This window comes from Haliotis asinina, chromosome 6 (genome assembly GCF_037392515.1).
Source record: "Haliotis asinina isolate JCU_RB_2024 chromosome 6, JCU_Hal_asi_v2, whole genome shotgun sequence".
In the NCBI taxonomy this organism is placed as follows: domain Eukaryota; kingdom Metazoa; phylum Mollusca; class Gastropoda; order Lepetellida; family Haliotidae; genus Haliotis; species Haliotis asinina.
Genome location: NC_090285.1, coordinates 1247001 through 1274862, shown reverse-complemented (window position 1 = coordinate 1274862; position 27862 = coordinate 1247001). Strand labels below are relative to the sequence as shown.

At 47.3% G+C, this 27862-nt stretch overlaps 1 protein-coding gene across 1 annotated transcript; it reads right to left on the bottom strand.

Annotated features, from left to right (window-relative positions):
- Positions 1–801: 801 nt before the first annotated feature.
- Positions 802–26813, bottom strand: LOC137286192 (G-protein coupled receptor GRL101-like). Its single transcript, XM_067817902.1, has 25 exons — positions 26788–26813; positions 26198–26358; positions 25592–25747; positions 25339–25483; positions 24189–24545; positions 23702–23886; positions 23179–23404; positions 22586–22782; positions 21872–22085; positions 20580–20789; positions 20221–20287; positions 19734–19903; positions 18851–19018; positions 17456–17572; positions 16467–16583; positions 15846–16052; positions 15415–15739; positions 6621–6796; positions 6050–6193; positions 5766–5882; positions 3826–5379; positions 3320–3459; positions 3125–3176; positions 2639–2880; positions 802–2008 (listed from the first exon to the last, which is right to left on the bottom strand). The coding sequence occupies exons 2-25, from the start codon at positions 26336–26338 to the stop codon at positions 1835–1837; spliced, it is 5601 nt and encodes a 1866-aa protein (XP_067674003.1). The 5' UTR covers positions 26339–26358; positions 26788–26813; the 3' UTR covers positions 802–1834.
- Positions 26814–27862: the final 1049 nt, after the last annotated feature.

The following is a 27862-nucleotide window of genomic DNA, read 5'->3' as shown; positions in this document are numbered from 1 at the left end:
CACACGCGTGTAAATTTACACCAGGAGTATTTTTGCACACGTATGCAAAAGTGTGCTTATGAACGGGACCAATATTAATTTAATTAGACAGTTTCTTACAGTCCTCACACTAATGGGTCTCAAAACAGGAATCATTCGAGCTGTCAAGGTTGAAACCGATTCCTTTGATGAACAAGGCGGATATGGTTATCTTGCCGACGAGACAATCGGATCGACGTATGTCACGAGTGTTGTCATAACGTCTCCAGAGAGTCGAAATGCTGTTCCGACGAACATTAAAATGTCTACCTGGGGCATTCCAGTGTGAAGCATGCCGACGGCACGTAGACGTTAATTTTCTGACAGACGGGGCATAATGTTTTGCCGAGAAAACAGAACCAATAATGTGTTTTTCTGATCACCTGACATATAAACAATATGTGCTCTTGTGGTCTGAAAAAGCACGTGTGAAAAAAAAATCACAACTGAGTTTAACATGTAAAGCACGAAACTAGCAACGGCACTCGAAACACACGTGCAACATGTGCATTTCAATCAGACCATGACAAAAGTGTGACTGGTAATAATCGTCGGCTATACTTCTCATACAACGTCACGGAATAAACGTTTTATGAAATTTAATATGAAGCTCAGCTACTTTTTTCCGTTAGTATACTTGACGCATTGCAGTTGCTAATTGTAGGCTGTATTGAGGTTTGCTACCTTTGTAAAGATTACGCACTCCAAAGGTAAAATTTGGAAAATGCCAGTAGATTAACTATTAAGACTTTTATGCCTACAAATCACAAACAGGAAAACGAATGACAACTTATATTTTATTGAGCCAAGCCTAAAACAACAAAACCACACACTACACACACTTGACGGGATCATATGGCAAAGACAGCGGTTAAATGGTTCAACAATATTGCACACTTCACAGGCAGACCGTACTAGTGTATGGCTCAAGTACATTAAAAATGAACAAACACATTCGAATATGCCACATCCTCATATGCAATATTGTTAAAGTATAAACGTGCTCGACTGTTATGAGGTGTATCGCCCGATGCCAGTGGCATTAAACCGTGGGTTTGGGGTACTGTCCTATGCTACTGACGTTTCACCATTGGTGTCCGGTGCTATTGACATTAAACTGTAGGTGTAGGGTACCGTCTGGTGCTAATGGCATTACACCGTCGGTGTGGGATACTGTCCGATGCTACCGACGTTTCACCATTGGTGTCCGGTGCTAATGACATTAAACCATTTGGTGTCCGGTGCTAATGACATTAAACTGTAGGTGTAGGGTACCGTCTGGTGCTAATGGCATTACACCGTCGGTGTGGGATACTGTCCGATGCCACCGACGTTTCACCATTGGTGTCCGGTGCTAATGACATTAAACCATTTGGTGTCCGGTGCTAATGACATTAAACTGTAGGTGTAGGGTACCGTCTGGTGCTAATGGCATTACACCGTCGGTGTGGGATACTGTCCGATGCTACCGACGTTTCACCATTGGTGTCCGGTGCTAATGACATTAAACTGTAGGTGTAGGGTACCGTCTGGTGCTAATGGCATTACACCGTTGGTGTGGGATACTGTCCGATGCCACCGACGTTTCACCATTGGTGTCCGGTGCTATTGACATCAAACCATTTGGTGTCCGGTGCTAATGAAATTAAACTGTAGGTGTAGGGTACCGTCTGGTGCTAATGACATTAAACCATTGATGTCCGGTGCTAATGGCATGTAACTGCTGGTGTTGGGTACTGTCCGGTGCCAGTGATATTATACCGCTGGTGTCGTTCACTAATGACATTAAAGCGTTGGTGTAGGGTGACAGAGACATTCAGCCAATTGCTTGGCTTGCTCCGCGGTTCTTCTCCTGCTCCTTGCGCGCCACGGTGTAGGCCCGTAACATCCTCGACACCAGACGACCGTAGTCGATGATATCGGTGTAGAAGTCGCTGTCCGTACGGGGTCTGGAGGGGTTGAGGGACATCCATACACTGGGTAGATGGCCCTGGAGGAGACAGGACAACGTTCAATGTACAGGGGTGAAGAATGTTTGACGCCTGCATCAGACAGTTGGAGCAAATGCATGTATATTTTGGTGTATGCCACTTGATGGTAGGATCATTGTATCTAATGTAGGCATATACAAAGGAAGGCCATGCCGACCTTTCATAGATCAAAATGGAAACAAGCGCTCGTTCAAAAGAGAGACCACAGGTGCGATTATCGGCGGCAGGCAGACCTGATATCACTACCTGGTGCGGAAATAATGTTACAAGGCTCTTCATAAAAATAGTCTAGTGTTCCCATTGTAAGAAACCAGCTTTAGACCGCTACGGGTTCAATGAGATACAGTTCCCCAAATGAACCAATAATGGTCGATTGAGTATGCAGCCATTTGTGCATCGGCGTGCATGGACACAGAAGGCGTGCATGGACACAGACGGCGTGCATGGGTCTGTGTCCATGGACACAGACGGCGTGCATGGACACAGAAGGCGTGCATGGACACAGAAGGCGTGCATGGACACAGACGGCGTGCATGGACATAGAGGGCGTGCATGAACTATTGCCCTGCTAGGAGCGTGGCGTCATCTGCTAATCAACGCAGTGTTACCTTGAGATGGGTGTGACGTACCTCCTCAAACACGGCAAGGAATACGCTCTCTTCCTCCACGAAGCCGCTGACCAGGCCTTGGGCGTGGAGGCGTGCGACCATCATGACCACATGTCGTGCCACGTGTAGCACGTTCACCAAGGACAGCTGATTGGCTGAAGCAAGGAATGTTGTGAGATTGAGGCTGTTCGGTGGCTGTGTAAACACGATGTCAGTGTTTCCCGCCCGCAGTTGTTTGATGACGCTCTGGTAGTCTTGTGACACTGCCAATAGACGCACGGGGTGGTGGTAGTAACGTTCAGAGATAACGCAGGTTTACAACACAACACTATGGCAGAGCCTTGACACCGATCACTTATCTTCTGACAACCTAATTTGTTTAAACAAACTTATATTCTGGATGTGTCTTGGGATGTTGCCGAACGCAGTAATAACTGTCTAGACTATTTACAACAGAGCAGTAATCCGAACATGCCACCAACACGGAGAAATCTATTGAACACTCACACTTCTCCCGCTTCGTGGACTTGTCACTGAAGGAAGTGTCCATACCCAGCACCTGCAACAACAGACGGTAAGGTAATATATGCCACAAGACCGATATCAGAGCACAACTCCCGCCAAACTGAAAGCACGTCATGGTAATTTCCAAGAAAGCATTGCCACTTTCATTGTTTCTGCCTGTTCGTAGTAGAGACGTACCTGGGTTCTGACAGTAGTCCAACCGATGGAGGAGAGGGTGTAGACGACAGGGTTGAGGGCGGAGTTGATGGGAAGGACGAACACTGCTACCCAAGCGTAAACCTCTCCACCGATCACGTGACCACTCATTGCAACCAAACCTGAAATACAGCAGACGACGTTTTGACACCGCGGAGCCGGAAGTTCTGGGGCAAAGTTCGTGAAAGCTGATGTACGCCGTAGGACAGTATTATTTCAACTGTACCACACTGGAAACTATGTAACAGGTTGTGGTTAAAGCAAACGAATGACCAATACTACAACCTGTCATGTGCCAATGGATGTTTATTATAGACAAACACAGGGGAATGAATCTGAAACCAATCCTGACCCCTGACTGTCATACACCAGTCAGTCATGACAGTGACGGAGAGAACAGAGTGACCCCTGACTGTCATACACCAGTCACCCATGACAGTGTCGGAGAGAACAGACTGACCGGTGATGTATCTGGAACATGCACTCACCCATGACAGTGATTGGGAACCAGCAGAGGAAATCCGAGATGACGATGAAGGACAACTTCCGAGCGACGCTCAAATCGATCCTCCGTTGCTGCCGCTGAACTCTCCGACCTGAAATCCTGATTTCACGATAGATGCCAGTCTGGCCCATAGCGATCACAACGAAACAAAGGAAGTTAAAGACAACAAAGATGGCCGTGGAATACGCCCATCCTGGCTGCCTGTTTCTAGTGAGTGGCAGAGCAAGGCAGACACCAGATCGGGAGAAAAAGCCGCCGTCGAAGTAGGGTAGAGGAAGTAGTGGGACGGCGGCCATGACGATGCTGATGATCCAGATGATGATGCATGCTGTCCCTGCTCCATGACGCCCCAGTCGAGCCCTACTGAACGGGTACTTGATGGCGATGAAGCGGTCGAGTGTGATGACGGTGAGGAAGAGGACAGATGCCTCCGCTGACACCATGGACAGGAAGCCGGACATTCTGCACAACCAGCTGTGTCTCCACGTGACATCATTCCAGCTGTAGATGCCCCTGAAGAAGACGTCAGCGCTGGCTATTATCAACATGTACACACCCATAAGGAAATCGGCGATCCCGAGATTGGCTACCAACATGCCGTTACTTTTGTGGAGTCCTGACTTATCGAACACCACCCTGTAAGCCAGGACAGCCATGTTGCCCAGCAGGGCCGAGAACGCCAGGATCCACATGGACACTCTCAGCGCCAAGTTCCTCATCAGGTCGGAACAAGAGGAGAACTCGTCGGCAGGTGGCAGGCACTGATCGGAAGGGACGGTGGGCGGCCGGACACAACAGAACATATACGAGTCAGTGTAAAGGTGCTCGAGGGTGGATAGGCCCGTGAAGATGTCCCCAGTGAAGGAGCTGATAGGGTTGTTTCTAAGGTCCAGATTCTTCAAAGAAACCAGACCTTGAAATGCTCCACCTTCTATCTTGCTGATCCTGTTCCCTTCAAGAGTCAATGCTACCGCGCCATTGAGCCCATCGAATGCTCCTTCCTCCAACACATCTATGGCGAGTCGAGACAGGTCGACATTAACAACATTCCTTAGGCCTGTAAACGCCCCAGGAGACAAATATCGCAGTCTGTTATTCCCAGATAAAACCAATGTCTTTAAATTCTGCAAATCTCGAAATACATTGGGTCCTATAACCTCTAACAAGTTGAAACTTAAGTCCAGTATTCTCAGATTCCTTAACCCACTAAACATATCACTTGTTATGTGGTCCACAACGGCATTGGAGAGGTTTAACTGGTAGAGGTTCGTCAATGTACTGAATGACACGTCGTGTATGTCCAAGGTTTTTACATTCAGAGCCCTGACGTCGCTAGGGATGCTGGCGATGTTGGTGCTGTGTATAGTGTTGCAGGATACTGATGGGCCGTCACAGATACATCCATCAGGGCATACCACGTGACAAAGGAACTCGTCATCCGCGCGAGGGCAGTGGGTCACGCCGTCACAGACGTGACTCCATGGTAAACACGTGCGTGACGCATGGCAACGGTACAGTCCAGGGCAGGCCCAGCTGTCTGAAAATGAACAAGTGCTTGTCAAAGGTAACGTCACATCAATCAGATATCAACACAAGCACATAAACACGATATTCCGAAAGTCTCATGTTCTCAAACACATCATTAACGCCGTCCGAGGTTTGTCGAGAAGTGTTCTCTTGACGTCTGACTGTAGCTCTATTAGAGCGATACGAGAACGAGTCTGCGACCAGACCAGCGTCTTATCTTTTTGCCTATGAAAATATGGACTGGGCTTTTAAAGCGAAACATTTTACGTTTCAATACAGAAATCAACTTGCACCACCGTATAGTAGTTTCAAGTACGGGCGTTTGTCCCGGCTTAGGTAGATTCAGTGCGTGCGCGTCCTTTGCGTATGCATGTGCGTGGTCTGCGCGTGTCTTACCACAGTTCATCTCGTCCTCCCCATCCTGACAGTCAGGTCGACCGTCACAGACCAGGCTGACAGACACACAGTAGCTGTTTGGGCACTTCATATAGTCAGAGGGGCAAGTCTCGTCCCCTGCAACACAATGCTAACATACAGACAGCTTGTAAAATTGGGAACAGCATTTCCATCACTTGTACCTTCAGTTATCAAGAGTGTAATGGAGCATCAGTGATAATCATGTATTGTGTTAACGCCAGATAACGGTTTCTTCATGGATAAAGCTAAGCAGGTTCACCTACCGCAGTTTCTCAGGTGAGTGAGATCCTTGCAGCCGACCGGCTCCCTGAATTGGTCGTACTGGAGTCGACATCGGACGCTACTGGACACAGTGAAGCCATTCTCACACAGGAAACTGCGAGCCTGCAGATCGGCCCGGGACAGCACTGAAACCAGGAGGAACACTGTTACTCCTTTGTAATGTTTACTTATGTGAGTTTAGTTAACCACACTGTAATAGTGATAATTAATGAATATATTTGCCGGAAGCCAAGAGTAGTGTTTACTTATATTGTTTGTTTAGTTAAGCGGTCTATACTTAGGCGATTTCCACTGTATATCACAGAACATGAACAAAGTTACACAGACTGTAGACAGTATAAGAATGACACACGAATGCTCATAGTAAGAGGCGACCAAGGAACTGGAGGATAAGCTCGATGACGTATTGGACACATATAATCGTATCCCAACACCGTAGATCCATGTCATTCTGTAGATTGTCAGGGCCAGACTGTGTTATTTACAGACTGTCGTAATAGAGCTGGAGGCGTTAAATATAACTAAACTAAACTAATCCTGACATATACGCACCCTGTAGACACTCTAGCGGCCCTAGCCGGTACTCCATCATCTCTGAAAAGTCCACCTCGGTGGTGAACAGTTTCAGGACCGGAAGTGCTTCTGTGTTGAATATGTAGTCTGCGTCTTCTCGCCATTCGTTATCGTCTGCTGCGTACCAAGACTCACGTGTCCGCTCACAGTGGCACCTGGTGATTGAAACCAGACATTAGTTACGAACTTGTCTTGATAAAATCAAGAAACATTACACAAAAAGATACCAGTGTAATACATCAAGTTAAGAAAGAGACCCTATTCAACAGTCTGTGTCGAGCTTCTGGCTTAGTGTTAAACTGTTACAAAGTTATGACCTGAAACGTCGAGATTTTGTTTACGACTCATCTTTCCGCTTTGCCCTCAAATCTCCATGTAACGACTTCTGCCGAGGAGAGACATCTCAGCTATTAGTGTCTATGTTCTGGGCATTCTCAGATTGTTCACTCCACTTTAAACTGGGCTGAAGTGTGTTTCATAAGTGAGTGAGTGAGTGAGTTTAGTTTTACGCCGCTTTTTAGCAATATTCCAGCAATATCACGGCGGGGGACACCAGAAAATGGGCTTCACACATTGTACCCATATGGGGAATCGAACCCGGGTCTTCGGCGTGACGAGCGAACGCTTTAACCATTAGGCTACCCCACCGCCCCTGTGTTTCATAAAACATCTGTAAACATGTTATTGTAAACACGTCATTTGGTGGAACGGTTTAATGTGACTATTCCATAACAGATCCAAATTGCAACCTTACATGTCAACTTTCGTTTTGTAACCAACTGTTTGCAATCGTGGTTTGTAATTATCTTGAATCTCAGTACACGTATAAGACCAACGTTTTTTCCCGCAGATGACATACACACTCCGCAAACCTTCATCTGGAGGAGATACTCACTCCCCTCTCTTCATCTGGAGAACATACTCACTCCCAACCTTAATCTGGAAAACATATACATTCCCCACCATTCATCTGGAGGACATGTTTACTCCCCACTCTTCATCTGGAGGGCATACTGACTCCCTATCCTCATCTGGAAGACATACACACTCCCAACCCTTCATGTGGAGGACATACTCACTCCCCACCCTTCATGTGGAGGACATACTCACTCCCCGACCTTCATCTGGAGGGCATACTCACTCCCCACCCTTCATGTGGAGGACATACTCACTCCCCACCCTTCATCTGGAGGACATACTCACTCCCCACCCGTCATCTGGAGGACATACTCACTCCTCATCCTTCATCTGGAGGGCATACTCACTCCCCACCCTTCATCTGGAAGACATACTCACTCCCCACCCTTCATGTGGAGGACATACTCACTCCCAACCCGTCATCTGGAGGACATACTCACTTCTCACCCTTCATGTGGAGGACATACTCACTCACCACCCTTCATGTGGGTGAAATACTCACTCCTCACCCTTCATGTGGAGGACATACTCACTCTCCACCCTTCATCTGGAGAACATACTCACTCCCAACCCTTCATCTGGAGGACATACTCACTTCCCAACCCTTCATGTGGAGGACATACTCACTCCCCATCCTTCATGTGGGTGAAACACTCACTCCCCATCCTTCATGTGGAGGACATACTCACTCCCAACCCTTCATCAGGAGGACATACTCACTTCCCACCCTTCATGTGGAGGACATACTCACTCACCACCCTTCATGTGGGTGAAATACTCACTCCTCACCCTTCATGTGGAGGATATACTCACTCTCCACCCTTCATCTGGAGAACATACTCACTCCCCACCCTTCATCTGGAGGACATACTCACTTTCCACCCTTCATGTGGAGGACATACTCACTCCCCATCCTTCATGTGGGTGAAATACTCACTCCCCATCCTTCATGTGGAGGACATACTCACTCCCCAACCCTTCATGTGGAGGACATACACACTCCCAACCCTTCATCTGGAGGACATACTCACTCCCCACCCTTCATGTGGAGGACATACTCACTCCCAACCCTTCATGTGGAGGACATACTCACTCCCCACCCTTCATCTGGAGGACATACTCACTCCCCACCCTTCATGTGGAGGACATACTCACTCCCAACCCGTCATCTGGAGGACATACTCACTCTCCACCCTTCATGTGGAGGACATACTCACTCCCCATCCTTCATGTGGGTGAAATACTCACTCCCCACCCTTCATCAGGAAGACATACTCACTCCCCACCCTTAATGTGGAGGACATACTCACTCCCAACCCTTAATGTGGAGGACATACTCACTCCCAACCCTTCATGTGGAGGGCATACTCACTCCCAACCCTTCATGTGGAGGACATACTCACTCCCAACCCTTCATGTGGAGGGCATACTCATTCCCAACCCTTCATGTGGAGGACATACTCATTCCCAACACTTCATGTGGAGGACATACTTACTCCCAACCCGTCATGTGGAGGACATACTCACTCCCCACCCTTCATGTGGAGGGCATACTCATTCCCAACCCTTAATGTGGAGGACATACTCATTCCCAACCCTTAATGTGGAGGACATACTCATTCCCAACCCTTCATGTGGAGGACATACTCATTCCCAACCCTTCATGTGGAGGACATACTCATTCCCAACCCTTCATCTGGAGGGCATACTCATTCCCAACCCGTCATCTGGAGGGCATACTCATTCCCAACCCTTCATGTGGAGGACATACTCATTCCCAACCCTTCATGTGGAGGACATACTCACTCCCCACCCTTCATGTGGAGGACATACTCATTCCCAACCCTTCATGTGGAGGACATACTCATTCCCAACACTTCATGTGGAGGACATACTCACTCCCAACCCGTCATGTGGAGGACATACTCACTCCCAACCCTTCATGTGGAGGGCATACTCATTCACAACCCTTCATGTGGAGGGCATACTCACTTCCCACCCTTCATGTGGAGGACATACTCATTCCCAACCCTTCATGTGGAGGACATACTCATTCCCAACCCTTCATGTGGAGGACATACTCATTCCCAACCCTTCATGTGGAGGACATACTCATTCCCAACCCTTCATGTGGAGGACATACTCATTCCCAACCCTTCATGTGGAGGACATACTCACTCCCAACCCTTCATGTGGAGGACATACTCATTCCCAACCCTTCATCTGGAGGACACACTCATTCCCAACCCTTCATGTGGAGGACATACTCATTCCCAACCCTTCATGTGGAGGACATACTCACTCCCAACCCTTCATGTGGAGGATATACTCACTCCCCACCCTTCATGTGGAGGATATACTCACTCCCCACCCGTCATGTGGAGGGCATACTCATTCCCAACCCGTCATGTGGAGGACATACTCACTCCCCACCCTTCATGTGGAGGACATACTCACTCCCAACCCTTCATCTGGAGGGCATACTCAGTCCCAACCCGTCATGTGCAGGACATACTCACTCCCAACCCTTCATCTGGAGGGCATACTCATTCCCAACCCTTCATGTGGAGGACATACTCATTCCCAACCCTTCATGTGGAGGACATACTCATTCCCAACCCTTCATGTGGAGGACATACTCATTCCCAACCCTTCATCTGGAGGGCATACTCATTCCCAACCCTTCATCTGGAGGACATACTCACTCCCCACCCTTCATGTGGAGGACATACTCACTCCCAACCCGTCATCTGGAGGGCATACTCATTCCCAACCCTTCATGTGGAGGACATACTCATTCCCAACCCTTCATGTGGAGGACATACTCATTCCCAACCCTTCATCAGGAAGACATACTCATTCCCAACCCTTCATCTGGAGGGCATACTCATTCCCAACCCTTCATCTGGAGGGCATACTCACTCCCAACCCTTCATCTGGAGGACATACTCATTCCCAACCCTTCATGTGGAGGACATACTCACTCCCAACCCTTCATCTGGAGGGCATACTCATTCCCAACCCTTCATGTGGAGGACATACTCACTCCCAACCCTTCATCTGGAGGACATACTCATTCCCAACCCGTCATGTGGAGGACATACTCACTCCCAACCCGTCATCTGGAGGGCATACTCATTCCCAACCCTTCATGTGGAGGGCATACTCACTCCAGACCCTTCATCTGGAGGACATACTCACTCCGAACCCTTCATCTGGAGGACATACTCACTCCCAACCCTTCATCTGGAGGGCATACTCACTCCCAACCCTTCATCTGGAGGACATACTCACTCCCAACCCTTCATCTGGAGGGCATACTCATTCCCAACCCTTCATCTGGAGGGCATACTCACTCCCAACCCTTCATCTGGAGGACATACTCATTCCCAACCCTTCATGTGGAGGACATACTCACTCCCAACCCTTCATCTGGAGGACATACTCATTCCCAACCCTTCATGTGGAGGACATACTCACTCCCAACCCTTCATGTGGAGGGCATACTCACTCCCAACCCTTCATGTGGAGGACATACTCATTCCCAACCCTTCATGTGGAGGACATACTCATTCCCAACCCTTCATGTGGAGGACATACTCATTCCCAACCCTTCATGTGGAGGACATACTCATTCCCAACCCTTCATGTGGAGGACATACTCATTCCCAACCCTTCATGTGGAGGACATACTCATTCCCAACCCTTCATCTGGAGGGCATACTCATTCCCAACCCTTCATCTGGAGGGCATACTCACTCCCAACCCTTCATCTGGAGGACATACTCATTCCCAACCCTTCATGTGGAGGACATACTCACTCCCAACCCTTCATCTGGAGGGCATACTCATTCCCAACCCTTCATGTGGAGGACATACTCACTCCCAACCCTTCATCTGGAGGACATACTCATTCCCAACCCGTCATGTGGAGGACATACTCACTCCCAACCCGTCATCTGGAGGGCATACTCATTCCCAACCCTTCATATGGAGGGCATACTCACTCCAAACCCTTCATCTGGAGGACATACTCACTCCGAACCCTTCATCTGGAGGACATACTCACTCCCAACCCTTCATCTGGAGGGCATACTCATTCCCAACCCTTCATCTGGAGGGCATACTCACTCCCAACCCTTCATCTGGAGGACATACTCATTCCCAACCCTTCATGTGGAGGACATACTCACTCCCAACCCTTCATGTGGAGGGCATACTCACTCCCAACCGTTCATGTGGTGGACATACTCACTCCCAACCCTTCATGTGGAGGACATACTCATTCCCAACCCTTCATGTGGAGGACATACTCATTCCCAACCCTTCATGTGGAGGACATACTCACTCCCAACCGTTCATGTGGAGGACATTCTCACTCCCAACCCTTCATGTGGAGGACATACTCACTCCCAACCGTTCATGTGGAGGACATACTCATTCCCAACCCTTCATGTGGAGGACATACTCATTCCCAACCCTTCATCTGGAGGACATACTCATTCCCAACCCTTCATCTGGAGGGCATACTCATTCCCAACCCTTCATGTGGAGGGCATACTCACTCCCCACCCTTCATGTGGAGGACATACTCATTCCCAACCCTTCATCTGGAGGACATACTCACTCCCAACCCTTCATGTGGAGGACATACTCACTCCCAACTGTTCATGTGGAGGACATACTCACTCCCAACCGTTCATGTGGAGGACATACTCATTCCCAACCCTTCATCTGGAGGACATACTCATTCCCAACCCTTCATGTGGAGGACATACTCACTCCCAACCGTTCATGTGGAGGACATACTCACTCCCAACCCTTCATGTGGAGGACATACTCACTCCCAACCGTTCATGTGGAGGACATACTCATTCCCAACCCTTCATGTGGAGGACATACTCATTCCCAACCCTTCATGTGGAGGACATGCTCATTCCCAACCCTTCATGTGGAGGACATACTCATTCCCTACCCTTCATCTGGAGGGCATACTCATTCCCAACCCTTCATGTGGAGGGCATACTCACTCCCCACCCTTCATGTGGAGGACATACTCATTCCCAACCCTTCATCTGGAGGACATACTCACTCCCAACCCTTCATGTGGAGGACATACTCACTCCCAACCCTTCATGTGGAGGACATACTCATTCCCAACCCTTCATGTGGAGGACATACTCATTCCCAACCCTTCATGTGGAGGACATACTCACTCCCAACCCTTCATGTGGAGGACATACTCATTCCCAACCCTTCATGTGGAGGACATACTCATTCCCAACCCTTCATGTGGAGGACATACTCACTCCCAACCCTTCATCTGGAGGGCATACTCACTCCCAACCCTTCATGTGGAGGGCATACTCACTCCCAACCCTTCATCTGGAGGGCATACTCACTCCCAACCCTTCATCTGGAGGGCATACTCACTCCCCACCCTTCATGTGGAGGACATACTCATTCCCAACCCTTCATCTGGAGGACATACTCACTCCCAACCCTTCATCTGGAGGACATACTCATTCCCAACCCGTCATCTGGAGGGCATACTCATTCCCAACCCTTCATCTGGAGGGCATACTCATTCCCAACCCTTCATCTGGAGGGCATACTCATTCCCAACCCTTCATGTGGAGGGCATACTCATTCCCAACCCTTCATGTGGAGGACATACTCACTCCCAACCCTTCATCTGGAGGGCATACTCACTCCTCACCCTTCATGTGGAGGACATACTCATTCCCAACCCTTCATCTGGAGGACATACTCACTCCCAACCCTTCATCTGGAGGACATACTCATTCCCAACCCTTCATGTGGAGGGCATACTCATTCCCTACCCTTCATCTGGAGGGCATACTCATTCCCAACCCTTCATGTGGAGGGCATACTCACTCCCCACCCTTCATGTGGAGGACATACTCATTCCCAACCCTTCATCTGGAGGACATACTCACTCCCAACCCTTCATGTGGAGGACATACTCACTCCCAACCCTTCATCTGGAGGACATACTCATTCCCAACCCTTCATGTGGAGGACATACTCATTCCCAACCCTTCATGTGGAGGACATACTCATTCCCAACCCTTCATGTGGAGGACATACTCATTCCCAACCCTTCATCTGGAGGGCATACTCATTCCCAACCCTTCATGTGGAGGACATACTCATTCCCAACCCTTCATGTGGAGGACATACTCATTCCCAACCGTTCATGTGGAGGGCATACTCATTCCCAACCCTTCATCTGGAGGGCATACTCATTCCCAACCCTTCATCTGGAGGGCATACTCACTCCCAACCCTTCATCTGGAGGGCATACTCACTCCCCACCCTTCATGTGGAGGGCATACTCACTCCCCACCCTTCATGTGGAGGACATACTCATTCCCAACCCTTCATCTGGAGGACATACTCACTCCCAACCCTTCATCTGGAGGACATACTCATTCCCAACCCGTCATCTGGAGGGCATACTCATTCCCAACCCTCCATCTGGAGGGCATACTCATTCCCAACCCTTCATCTGGAGGGCATACTCATTCCCAACCCTTCATGTGGAGGGCATACTCATTCCCAACCCTTCATGTGGAGGACATACTCACTCCCAACCCTTCATCTGGAGGGCATACTCACTCCTCACCCTTCATGTGGAGGACATACTCATTCCCAACCCTTCATCTGGAGGACATACTCACTCCCAACCCTTCATCTGGAGGACATACTCATTCCCAACCCGTCATCTGGAGGGCATACTCATTCCCAACCCTTCATCTGGAGGGCATACTCATTCCCAACCCTTCATCTGGAGGGCATACTCACTCCCAACCCTTCATCTGGAGGACATACTCATTCCCAACCCTTCATGTGGAGGACATACTCACTCCCAACCCTTCATCTGGAGGACATACTCATTCCCAACCCTTCATTAGGAGGACATACTCATTCCCAACCCTTCATGTGGAGGACATACTCACTCCCCACCCTTCATGTGGAGGGCATACTCATTCCCAACCCTTCATCTGGAGGACATACTCACTCCCCACCCTTCATGTGGAGGACATACTCATTCCCAACCCTTCATGTGGAGGACATACTCACTTCCCAACCCTTCATGTGGAGGACATACTCATTCCCAACCCTTCATCTGGAGGACATACTGACTCCCCACCCTTCATGTGGAGGACATACTCATTCCCAACCCTTCATGTGGAGGACATACTCACTCCCAACCCTTCATGTGGAGGACATACTCACTCCCAACCCTTAATGTGGAGGACATACTCATTCCCAACCCTTCATGTGGAGGACATACTCACTCCCAACCCGTCATCTGGAGGGCATACTCACTCCCAACCCTTCATGTGGAGGGCATACTCACTCTCAACCCTTCATCTGGAGGGCATACTCACTCCCCATCCTTCATGTGGCTGAAATACTCATTCCCTACCCTTCATGTGGAGGGCATACTCACTCCCAACCCTTCATGTGGAGGGCATACTCACTCCCCACCCTTGATATGGAGGACATACTCACTCCCAACCCGTCATGTGGAGGACATACTCACTCCCCACCCTTCATGTGGAGGGCATACTCACTCCCAACCCTTCATGTGGAGGGCATACTCACTCCCAACCCTTCATGTGGAGGACATACTCACTCCCAACCCTTCATGTGGAGGGCATACTCACTCCCCACCCTTGATATGGAGGACATACTCACTCCCCACCCTTGATATGGAGGACATAATGAGAACCCGGCCTGCTGAGAACTAACTCATCACACTTCTTACAGAAGACACATCTACGCACCACCGTTCCTGTTGACGCATGTCGCACCATATACTCACACATCAAGCGAGCCCTGACAGGTTTTCCTCAAGAAGCAGCAGTAAAAGGGACTAGAGTTGAGGGTGTACTTTGGGCCACGCCACTCGTTCCAATACACATTGCCCTTTCTGATCGTGTTACTATGGTGACAACGCATGCGCAAGAACTGTCTACAATATGAAGATTTGCGTTTCAGAGCGTTAATCTGTTCCCTTGTCGCCTGGTAGGTCAACTCGACATGCGCAGTGCCCTCTTCCTGTGTGATACGAATGATGTCCTCCTTGTTGTGATGCACGAGCGTGTAGGCGAAACTCTCGTCAAACACACACTGTACTAGGAAGGGCTCTGTCGTAAAAAGGTCGATATTAGCAGTTTACTCTATACGACATGTATCATAGTTATACCGTGCATTAGTACAATATACCAGCACCATGAACAACACATCACATACCGACACCACTTGGACTGACGAGGAACTGCCCCGGTTGGGTCTGTCCGAGCTGGAACCAGTCGTTGCATGTGGCTGGCGGTTGACTGACACAGCTGACATCCTCGTCCTCGTGGTAGGCGCCACCACAGTCCACGTGGCCGTCGCAGCGCTTTCTCAGCGGTATGCAAGTCCCGTCATAACACGAGAAGGTCGATGCAGGGCAGAAATCTGGATGGATGCAAAAATATGACGTGTATAGTGTTTTGGCTTTTTACCAAAGGCAGTTTGAACTTGGTTTAATGCGGGTTTATACAGCATCACGTGCCACCCTGATGTGATCCAGGTCTCTGGCGATTGCCATAAGCACCAGAATGGTGGAGTGGATCCAAGAAACGTCTGGATACCGCCTGTCAATCAGTCTGACCATTCCATCCAAACAGATGTCTCCACGGCTAAGTTCCTGGACACTGATTTTTCCCATGACTTCCAAGATCCGACACATGCAGTTACCTTTAATACAACAACCATCATCATATACGATATGTGGCCTTTGATACAGGTCACAGACATGGTGACAGTAGGCAACGAAGAGAAATACATGTAATATAATTTAACTGAAACAGATATGGCTAAAGTACAAACCACAATGTTCCTCGTCCGAGTGGTCAAGGCAGTCCGGTTTCAGGTCACATCGTTGGCTTATCTCCACACACTGACCGCTTGTACACAGGAACTGGGAGGCAGCACATGCCGGGAATTCTGGGATATTACAATTGGGACATGAACTGGTACTAGAAACCGTCCACGGATAGAAGTGAAGACTCGAAGAATGTGAATCTCGGAGGACATTACAGAAGGCATATGTCCATTAAGAGCGTCTTAGATTTATATCTGCATTATATACACACCTAGACCCTTTTCCTAATTAGGTACACCTCCCCTGGGTTATCATTCAATAGACATTAACAAACGGAACAACATTTGTCCTGTCGGGAGGATCGACATGACACATACTTCCGGACACACGTAAGTCAAATAGCTTCCATTTTCAATTCATACGAAATGATGACGATGATGAGAGTTTTATGAATGATATAAATTGACGTCCTCAAAAACATTGAGAGTGGGTGTTGAGTAGAGTGAGCGAGAATGGTTTTATGCTTTCAGCAACATTGAAGCAATATCACGGTGGGGGAATATCAAAATAGGCTTCACACAATGTGCCCATGTGGGAAATAATAACAAAAAAGCATAACGACATTTAAGATAACAAGTAACTTGTGACGTACTACAATCGTTGATTATGTCAAACATTATGACGCACCTAAGAGACTAAAGACCGTCTTCATAACATATCATAGACTTTTGAGTTCATCTGTTAAAAGGAGGTATCCTTTCACAATATTCCAGACGTATTCTTCCGACAGTGCCGAACATACTAGAACTGAACACCAGACATTCATAACATCAACCGATGCCAGTATGAGGAGCATAGATTTGGCACGATCATGTTGAATTTGTGACGGTGCTCACTCAGTTCTACACAGCCTCGTGAAACTGACTGGTGGCGAAAGAAGTTCTTTAATTGTTTATTGGGAGTGGTTCATGTCACCAATTTGTTCTTATCTTACCACAGTGGGTCTCGTCAGAAGCGTCTGCACAGTCGGCGTGGGCGTCACAATATAATTGCAGCGACAAGCACTTGCCATCACCGCACCGGAAGTCAGAACACACAGCCTCGCCTTCATCTACAGGAGGAGCGCAACTCATAGATTATATTGTAAAGTCTATAGCAGATGTTCGAGCGTGATGGTAAATGCAGTTTGGAAAGATAATTTCCCCAGCACAATACGGATGCATCAAATCACTACTAACAGTCTATGATGTGACATACACTCACGTGCAAAAGAAACGTCACCATGAATATGGTTCTCTCTCAAACAACAGTGATAAACACAATAAGTATGTTCAAGGCTTTAAATCAATAAACACAACAATATCACAATAAACAATAAACACATCCCTATCACAATAAACAATAAATACAACCCTATCACAATAAACAATAAACACAACCCCATCACAATAAACAATAAATACAACCCTATCACAATAAACAATAAACACAACCCTATCTTTTACAGTTGGGTAGGCTATCATTGCGATCAGGCTTCATTCAACATGTTTATAGACTTCGTTGACGAACGACAGTTGATCGCTCGTTTTTCGGGCACATGCCAACATACATATCGCAGTATAAAAAGTTCCAAGAAAAAATCTGCTGTAACGCGTGTGACCATCTCCGGCCATAAGTCATGATGTCTCGACACGATGTCGCACAGAGTGGACAAGTCGTCTGATCACGTGATGTGGTACCTGTAGCCAGTGTCCCTGCAGGACCTGAATCAACACATTCCTGGTCGACGGAGGCGGTAGACGCTCTCGGGAGCGACGTTAGAGTTGGTGCCACAGGTGCTCAATCACCTACCCGACCATCAGTCTGTTAATTTAAAACCTGCTTTCATTTGTGAAAAAAAATCTCGACCTCACTTTCGTTGCTTCTACTGACGAACATTCCATTCTCCGACCTCCTTGTTCACGCGTCAACGCCCTTGAACGTTGTGTCCTTGATACCATGTGCAAGCAGACGTCTGTTTACTGTCCATCTGCTGAGTCGATGCCCAAGATATTTCGCTCTTTTCTCAGATGTTAATCGTGGCATGTTTTGTTGGTCATACAGGTGTACGTGATGGTAGAGAACAGTTCCGTTCATGTTTTATATACAGATTGAATTCGGTACTTTTCTGCACGGGCGGAAAGTTTTGGCACTCAAAGTCATTCTAACCACTTAACACATGTAGCGGGTGCTTTCCCGTCACATAAAATGTTAATGTGTGTTTAGTGGATGTGCTCCCAAACATGCACGTATATGACCACTTAGACGATAATACCTTTTATTTTGGGGACATTTCTTTTACAAGTGAGTGTACACGATTACAGACAGCCATATTGCAGAAACTGCCCACCTGAAGCTGTCGTATTGCACTCTTCGTCGCTAGCATCGCAGCAATCTCGCACCCCATCACACCTGTACACCTCGCTGATGTACTCCCCATTGTCACACCTGTACAGGTAAGTCATGTTGGTGACATCTGGTGGGGAGTTGGTGACCGGAAGCGTTGGACGTCCCGAGTCTAGGTTTAATAGATACTTAGTTTGGTCATAAACGGTAATGTTAGGTCTGAAAATATAGACATGTCAGAAGTGGACAATAGTTGAATATGTACTTACATACCCTCTTCATTAACAGCACCTGAAAGTTGGGATGTACGTCTATATCGTACGGCTGAAATACTTTGAGAAGTTATATAAAGCGGAAGTGTGTTTTTCACTATATACTAGTAATAGGTAAGGATTTCTTTTCCCAGAATAACCGGACTTGAGGTTTTTGTTTTGGAGGGAGAAGTTTCATTTTTCCTAACTTTATGGGAACATCAACATGCAAATGATATCTGGGTGTTTGGAATCATTTGAAAAATATCGTTCAAGATTAAGCTCAAAGTACAAATGTTTTCCCAAGCGAGATTGGAACCGCAAGTTTCAGATTCGTTGGCAGACGTTATACCGCACGGCCACCAGGCCGGAGAAACTGGTGGGGTTAAGCTATCGACTTATAGTTACTGTCATTAAATTGACTTTATGCGCGCTTCAGTTATTGTTATGGACGAGCTTCATTAAATTGCAATTATCCATTTTCGACGGTATCCATAATTTATGTAAGAGAAAACACTTCTCCTCGTTTTTGGTAGACAGTGTAAAAACATCGAGGTCGGGAAGTCCCTCTGGGCTCCGCCCTTTGGGATTCCCCTCACCAACCTTTCTTTCGAAAGGACAAATAATCAAACAAACTATTGAATGATCCGATGTTCTTCTCGCAGACAAACTGGTTAATCTGGTCGAATGCGCAGGCGACGTCATGCCATGTGGCCGTGGACTGTAGAGTTGATATAACCAGCATGCCACACAATTCCTGGTCCAACCCGTCTGGCTGGGAGATCCTGGTCACAGGATCCTGGTACCTGCAACAGCATATACAGAATGGAGCTGTCAACACGCCACACAGTAGGTGGTACAATCTATCGGGTTGAGAGATGTTGGTACCTGCAACAACATATACAGGATAGAGCTGTCAACACGCCACAAAACGCGTGGTACAACCCGTCTGGTTGGGAGATCCTTATACCAACACACACAGCGTAATATGACACGTATGCCAACAATGTATACATCTTGCAATCCTCTATCCGTTTTGCCAGGCACCCCTGTGGCTGCAGCAGTGTTGATTGAGCATTGGTGTATACCGCTAGCTAGAACTTATGTCAGATGAATGTCTCACCAGTCAGTGAAGGACAAAGGTCTCCCATCAAGCCAGGACCAGCCAATACCAACAGTCTTCCTCAAACCTACAACAAGTGACGGTAAATACAGGATAGATAGTTAATGCCCTGTTTGAGAGTATTTCATCAACATCACTACCATACACTGTGGGAGGAAAGACCCAGACTAGTCTTGAACGTTTACTTCTTTACCTTACCATTTTAATTTACATCAAAACACTTTAAGAAAATGACATAGTCAATCCTATATTCGGATCCTCGGATCTTGTTACGTCTAAGGGATGCAACTCGATGCAATGCAGATCGCTTTAAAAAATGAATCATAAACATTTATTGATTGATTGAGATGAGTACTGACCAATGAAGACCTCTCGGCGCTGGAAGAGGTTTGTTGACAGTATCAGTGCGTATACCGCCGACATCTCTTGTTGGTCTCGGATGCTGACAAGATGGCCGCCTGTCTGGCTGCACTTGTCACGTGCTTCCTCCCACGTGATGCCGATCTCGTGTACGTTGAGACTGTACACACTGTCGCCCAACGTGTACCATCCGTCTTCGTGCGGAGCACCTTGGCAAATAAAGGACATCTCGTCTGTTGTATTTAGGGATATTAAGTTGTAACTCAACAGATGTATCTTGCTAAAATATTGTTGGGGTTGAAAGCTTTGGGTCTTGTGTGGCAGTTTAACAGGAGCCAAAACCAGGCATGGCATGTACGCTATTTGTATTGCACTATGTTCACAAGCAAATTAAGTGGTGTCCTCCTCACAGATGGCAGAACAATTTGTTGGCGACATAGTGGCGCTTTCAATACCAGGGCAACATGTATGTACTATGATGGGTTTGGGGTTGCTGGTACAGGGTAAGGATCATGCATACATAGCAACTGATCTGGTGATCGTGAAAGGACACTGACTCGCCCGCGACATGCGGCTCAATTTTGATTTCTGTCCTTGTTCTAGCCTCTTTCGCCCTCCAACGTGGCCCAGCCTTGGGAAGCTCTTTAGGTGGAATCTGGGGCAATAAGGAGAGTAACCACATGCAATGTATGGACGATGTGTCATTAAAGTGATACAAAGGACAAAATAATGGAAACAAGTGATATTGATCTACACGCCCGAACTTTAATTTACAGCTATATATGGCCCTGCATCGCTGCTATTATTGCATCAGTTTCTTTTTGTCAAAAGTATATATAATGGCCTATCTATGGGGTGACACGTTGGTGCCAAGGAGTCTAGATATTCTTATCTGCAGACCCGTGGGAAGTCTCCAGCAGTCAAGTTATTGGCCAGGAGTGGTCCCACACCCCATATAACTGTACCAGCGTTAAAACAGATCAAGATTGATCATGCCAGCTTAGACTAAAAGTAGAGTTCTTGGCGTCCTGGAAAACGTCCTGGTGTTTCTCATAATGTTAAATAATGAAACATAGGTCAGGTGTATTTTGATGTTGCTGGCTTTGGTACAGACAATGTCGTCTGACACAATTGGTAAAGTCAACTAGTGAGGTGTTGGTCGCCAATATTACAGAACCAGGACGTTGCGAGAGTAACTGTAGTCAGGGGCCCTGGTCTGGTAGTCACATTACACTGTGTAACATGTAGTAACGCGCAAGTAAGTTGTGACGGCAAGGCAGCAGCCACATACTTGCATCAACCCTCAGGCTTGTCCTCACTAGGCTGTACTTGATCTGGAAGCCTGTCCCCGTCGAATCCCCGTCACTGTAGAATTCCACCCCCAGGGAGTTCCAGCTGGACAGAATATCACCGTTGGGACGTCGTTCTGCGCAGTAACGGGACAGTGGTGTGCGCGTCCCCTCCAGGTCGTAGTCGAACAGCTGCACGTAGTCGCCGTCGCAGGCCTACAGAGAAATATACAAGACATGGCCGTGTGAAAAAAGATACTTTACATCCGGAAACCAGTGATTCGATGTATCGTGTATTTATGTTTGTATTAACGATCTATATTTATGTAGTTTACAAACTTCCCAGCAGTGAACACAGGAGCGCCTGAATATAAGATAAACGGTAAACGACTGTCAGAAAAGAACATCTGTTGTTCCGAAAATAGCCTGTCTGGAAATCAGCGTTCTAATAATGACGGTTATCTCGGACACAGCTCACTATAACCTTCCGAAACTTACACGTGACATCAGGAATCCACGCTTTCCTACACAATCAAGCTCCAGCAAGCAAACACGCATACGCGCCAGCAAACATGTCCACTTCCTCCAGTACGCAAACACGCACATACACACGCCATATTCGTTCGCAACTCTACCAACCTTACACACACAAGGACACACACAAGGGCACACAGAAGGACACACACAAGAGACGAGAATACAAATGAAGATGGTACCGTGTTACCGCCGATGACGTCAAGCCAGAGGAACGTGACGTTGACGTATTCAAGTTGTCGTCCTTGTATCCGCCATTGGCAGTTGGAGAAGTCGTCATACATGTGCGGGAACAAGGGGGAGTTGATGTAGCCACATTCATCCCCGCATGTGGGGACACCCGAGCATGCTCCTCCCACGTGCTGACAGCCGCCACAGTCTGCAAAATAAACCGATGGAGCACGTGGGCGTGGGTTGATGTAGCCTCAGTTACCATTACAGTGTTGCGGAGTTATCACATTAATATTGGGTTGAGATTGAACTGCCGGGCACAAGATGCTGGTATGATAGTAGGGCAAACGATGGTGATATAATAGTCGAGCAAAAGATGCAGCTACCGCAGTCGTGCAAAATATGGCGATATCATTGTCGGGTAAAATGATTGTGATACCATAGTCGGGCAAAAGATGGTGATATCACTGCAGTGTTCCACGTTTGATCATTTCGACGACTGCTTTTGTCAAAGTAACGTTTTGGTCACAAGTTTTGTATCACAAGTTGTGCCCGACAGTTTGGCTAACAGAGTAATGTCACTTGACTGAACACAACGCCACACCTGTCTCATTAATGTGTAACGTGAAACCTCTGGCGGATGTCTCGCTGAATCTGTAGCAAGACTTGAAGGTCAAGGTCAGTTGCGATTGACTGCTGATGAGCTGACTTTCCCGGAAGTTGACCGAATCTGTCCCAGTCACGGACCATAGTAACTGCGCCTCTGTCCCCGGGCCGTCGTACACGGCAAGGGTGTCCTCGCACTGCCCCAGGGTCGGGCTGAACTGGGACTGAGGGGAGAGTATACATTAACATACACATCTTCTTTGTACAGTTTTAACGTATTTCTGTTCAGCATATGGGGAAAAATGGCCATGTACATTTTTTTTCAATAAGAATAAAAACAACAACAAACACACCTAAACCAAACCAAACAAAACCCAAAAAAGACTTACACACTTCAAACTGAATTAGCTGCATAGTTCTTTCAAGAAAAACTCTAGGTCCTACTGTCTAGAGGGCATGCCTCTGGTCAATTACGATAACGCTTTTACTAAATTGATGTTTTACTGTATATTATGACTCACCCTCATCTGTGTTTGGGGCGTGGCCAGTTCGATGTCCAGCACTGTCAACTGGATAAACACTCCCAGAGCAAACTGTACCCTCCACTCACACTCAAGGCCCTCTCCATAATACAGGGGATACGACGGGGAACGCAGCTCGGCTGGCGACGTGAGAGTCGCGTGACATTCGTGGAAATGATTGACACCTGCAGGAGGTAGCCAAACATCAGTGTTGTCAGCAACACAGGGACATATTTGCTACCCAATTTATATGTCTTGAGTAAACAAAGGATATGAATGCTTTTCGTATTTTTCCACACGGGAGATCTGTGTTAATGTGTTTTATATACATACACTAATTCCTAAATGGTATGTGGTGAAATAAATAATCAGTTCGAGGAAAGAAGGGGTGGGAAACTGACAGCTCGAAGAGGGAGGTCGGAGGTGAAGGTCCTAGTACTGACCTTGACGTAAACATGCCCTCGAGTGCAAAACCTGGTGACCTAACCTTTAATGCACATTCGCTGTGTATAGGTCGCGGTCACGCCTTCCCCTCGGAGGAACCATTGCTTGGTGTGGCGGCTGTAACGACTCCCCACGTGTTGGTGACATTGCCCTGTCTTCGCCTCGTACGTGAAGCCAGCACACCTGTCTGTCACCACCATGTCGCACGTGTCCGCCCATGTTGCTTGCGCGCACTTATCTACAGTGTCGTTGTTGCAAGCAGTGAAGCAGTCTTCCCAAGTTGCTGCAAACAGCTGAGACGTCGTGGTTTCCACCGGTGGAGGAGTGAGTTGGTATCTTCTCATAGTCTGCCATCCTAGTGTCACGCTGGTCGGAGACGCACATCGCAGGTCAAGGTCGGCTGGAAGGGAGGTAACTCTGAACGACTTTCACTGCAACTACCACTACTCCTGTTACTATACTACTACTTTACCAACACTGGTGGTGCTACTACTACTACTACTACTACTACTACTACTACTACTACTACTACTACTACTACTACTACTACTATAGGATATTTATATTGCGCACATATCCAGGCAATTAGTGCTTGCTCAAGGCGCTGACATATTTCTCTCGATCATTGGATGTCAATATCAACGGTCCATATTATTATCAGTCACAGCTCCCTGGAGAGTATACAACTCTTGCTGCCCCTAGGCGCACAGAACTATTTGTATCCGTCTCATCCTGTCGAGGTACCCATTCACAGATGGGTGTGACACATAGTCACAGTACTTCGTCCAAGTTTACTGCACGTTGATGTACCCACAACTAGGTGTATGCACGTGTTCATGTGACCACCATCTGGTCGTACACGAACGGATTCGTGGGTTCTTTTAAGTGCACAGGGTTGTGTATACTGTACACAAGAGGTTGTGACAACACGGAAAGAGTATGTACAGAAAGTTGACTCCAAGGTTTTTACAGCCGGTCACAGGTGAGCTCTACCCCGTCACCTTACCCTCGCTGGATCACTTGGCTGGCGCTTTAGCCAGCTCGCCCACCGCCTCCCACTACTGGTACTTCCTCTTCTACTGTTGCGACTACTTCTACTTCACAAACACTGCTGTTACACTAATAATTCTACCATGTGTTAAGTATCGAAACACATCAACTACTTAAACGTGACAATAAAGATTTCCACATACGTCTCATTGGACATCCGAGTAGCTCCAGCTTGAGGCACACATCGGCGTGTGTGAAGGCTAGTCGTACCTGACGGGCGAGCACCTGCCTCCCGAGGGTCAGTGTCTGGGGTGTGGCAGGGTGAATCTCGGGGTCAACACGGAACTCCTGGACATTGAACAAAACTATTTCATTCATTTGGCAGATAATTCTAAAATTTATCAAAATCCGCCATTTTCGGGTTAATCATAAGAAACTCCCGTTAAGTCTACTCACAGTAGCACTAGCTCCATTCTCCGTCCCTACCCACGTGTAGCTGCCATTGCCCGTTCGGTAGCCCACGTAGAATGACGTCACGAAGCGGGCGTTGTTGCCCTCCGTCCAGCCCTGTATCACTATGGCGTCCATCACAGACGGCGTCAGGAGGTCAACCTAGGTCACAACAGTGTATTGTTATGTTAGGTATGTGAGAGTAATGCTGTCGTTGTAAACATACCCGATGTAATCATCAGCGCCAGGATATGACTGAACTACATCTACAAATGTGTATCAAGAGCAGTATGTTGGGGCGGTGGAACTTTCCAAAGTAGTGTATTAGATAGATAGATAATTTAAGTTTTAATAGGTGTTCGAGCAACTAGGCCCATTAACACCTTGCCCCTCACAAAGGTTTGCTAGTTTCCTAAACGTTAAAGTAGTGTATTTCTGCACCATAGAGCTATCAGCCCCTGCTTACTTGGCAATCTGGTAACAGTGCAACATCGCTACCCAGGTCATCAGTATTCCCCGTTAAGACCAAGTAACTATGTGTTCCCCACAATAACCGTATCGACCGACTAACGCAGTCACTGCTCCAACTACGAGTTAAGGGGGTTTGGCGACCTCTATATACGGTTCCATGTCGTCCGGGTCACAGCACCATCCCTTTTCACGATGGAGACGCGCATGCGTAGAGAGACTGTCACGACTGTCTGATGAGGTGAAGATCTGAAAGTCTTGTATATAACCAGATGTCATCCCCATTGTGCGACCACACCCTGTGTCTGGAAACAGAGACAAGGAGATACACACCGTGAAGCAGGAGCATGGCAGCAGGCCCATCCGCACATCAATATTGAAGTCAAGACAGTTGACAGGATGTTATTCGTACTTCTGTGATCCGCTGACAGGTAACCTTAACCTTGGATTTCAGTTTCACTGTTGTGTTATCGTGTTGTGTTATTTCAATAATATTTATTTGAACGTTCGAAATCTATATCCTTGAAAATGCAGAATAGAAGTAATGGAATTAAGAAGCGACACACGAGGCTCACTGACTTGGTTGATGCATATCATGGTATCTGCCCTGATAGATAAATGGTCATGCTGTTGATCACGGTTCAAGACTTACTTAACCAACGAGTTTGGGTACTTTAAAAGTGATACTGACATTATCTTGGAATTCAAAAGCTTATCTGTGCTTATTCTCCTACCTTCCACATAGAGTTCTATCTCTGTCACGTGCAGGCTATTCAGTGTTCCTTGGCTTACATCGGGATCCCAGTGCACGAAGTCCTGCACGGTGACGTAGCGGGCTCTTATTGGCTGATCACATTCGAATGCAAAAACAGATGTTTGGTGTATGCTGTGGGGTCCACCACAAACGTAGGCGCCAAAGGTAAAGAAATCCCACTGTCGTCTGCTGAGCCATGTGACCGCATCCCAGAAGGCGTAGGGTTTTGCCACTGAGTGAGATCAACACTGAGGGTTATCATCAGAAATATACACACATGAGTTCTTGGTTGGATTTGCTGAGCCAGATGCTCTTCGTTTGGAACAAATACTAGTTACGTCATAGCGATGACAGAGATAGTTCACACCTTGAAACGCTCAGCTGTCAATCACGATTGTAAGAAAATCCGTATTTTGTATTTTTATCGACATTTAAGACCGTAGATGAAAGTAGAAAATGCCAACCCTGTAGTGAAACTTCTCAAAAACGTCTGCTGCTGATCACAGGCTCATGTAACCAGTTTGTGACGCGACGTGTCCCTACAACTTCGACCAAAACATATTGACTGTACTTGTAAATGCAGTATTGAAAAACAGCATGTTCTCACCATTTGTAAGGTAAACGACGACTTTGTGAACGATGACGTCATGCATGACGTCGACTTGTATCCATGGTTCCACCAGAGGTCTCCGGCTTATGAAGGCACCATTAGCTGTAACAGCAACACGTCGTCCTACTGCCCACAGTAACAAGCATGTGCTGTGTAGAACGCATATGGTGAAAGCAGTAGTTGCAGCAGCAACAAGCAGATAGTTTGTGTTGTTTACATTGAGCCCAGTACAACTGTTTCAACAGCTGTTACAAAGGTTTTAATATATACTGGACAAAAATTGTTAGGGATATATGTAAATTTAGAAATCGTTAATAGTGATATATTTATTTATTTATTGACACAGTGGTAAGATATCAATCACAAAAATTCCAATATCCCTAACTTATTTTGTCCAGTATAGTTACTTGTTAGCCCATCGATGACGGCACTCCTGTCAGATCCC

Bases quoted from the DNA above. Each gene is read 5' to 3' on its own strand.
- LOC137286192 (XM_067817902.1), bottom strand. From the start codon at position 26,338: ATGGGGATGACATCTGGTTATATACAAGACTTTCAGATCTTCACCTCA. The intron at 22,086-22,585 runs GTACCATCTTCA...ATTTCTCTGTAG, and splicing joins ACGTCATCGGCGGTAACACG to GCCTGCGACGGCGACTACGT. The intron at 3,460-3,825 runs GTGAGTGCATGT...GCTGTATTTCAG, and splicing joins GTTCCCAATCACTGTCATGG to GTTTGGTTGCAATGAGTGGT.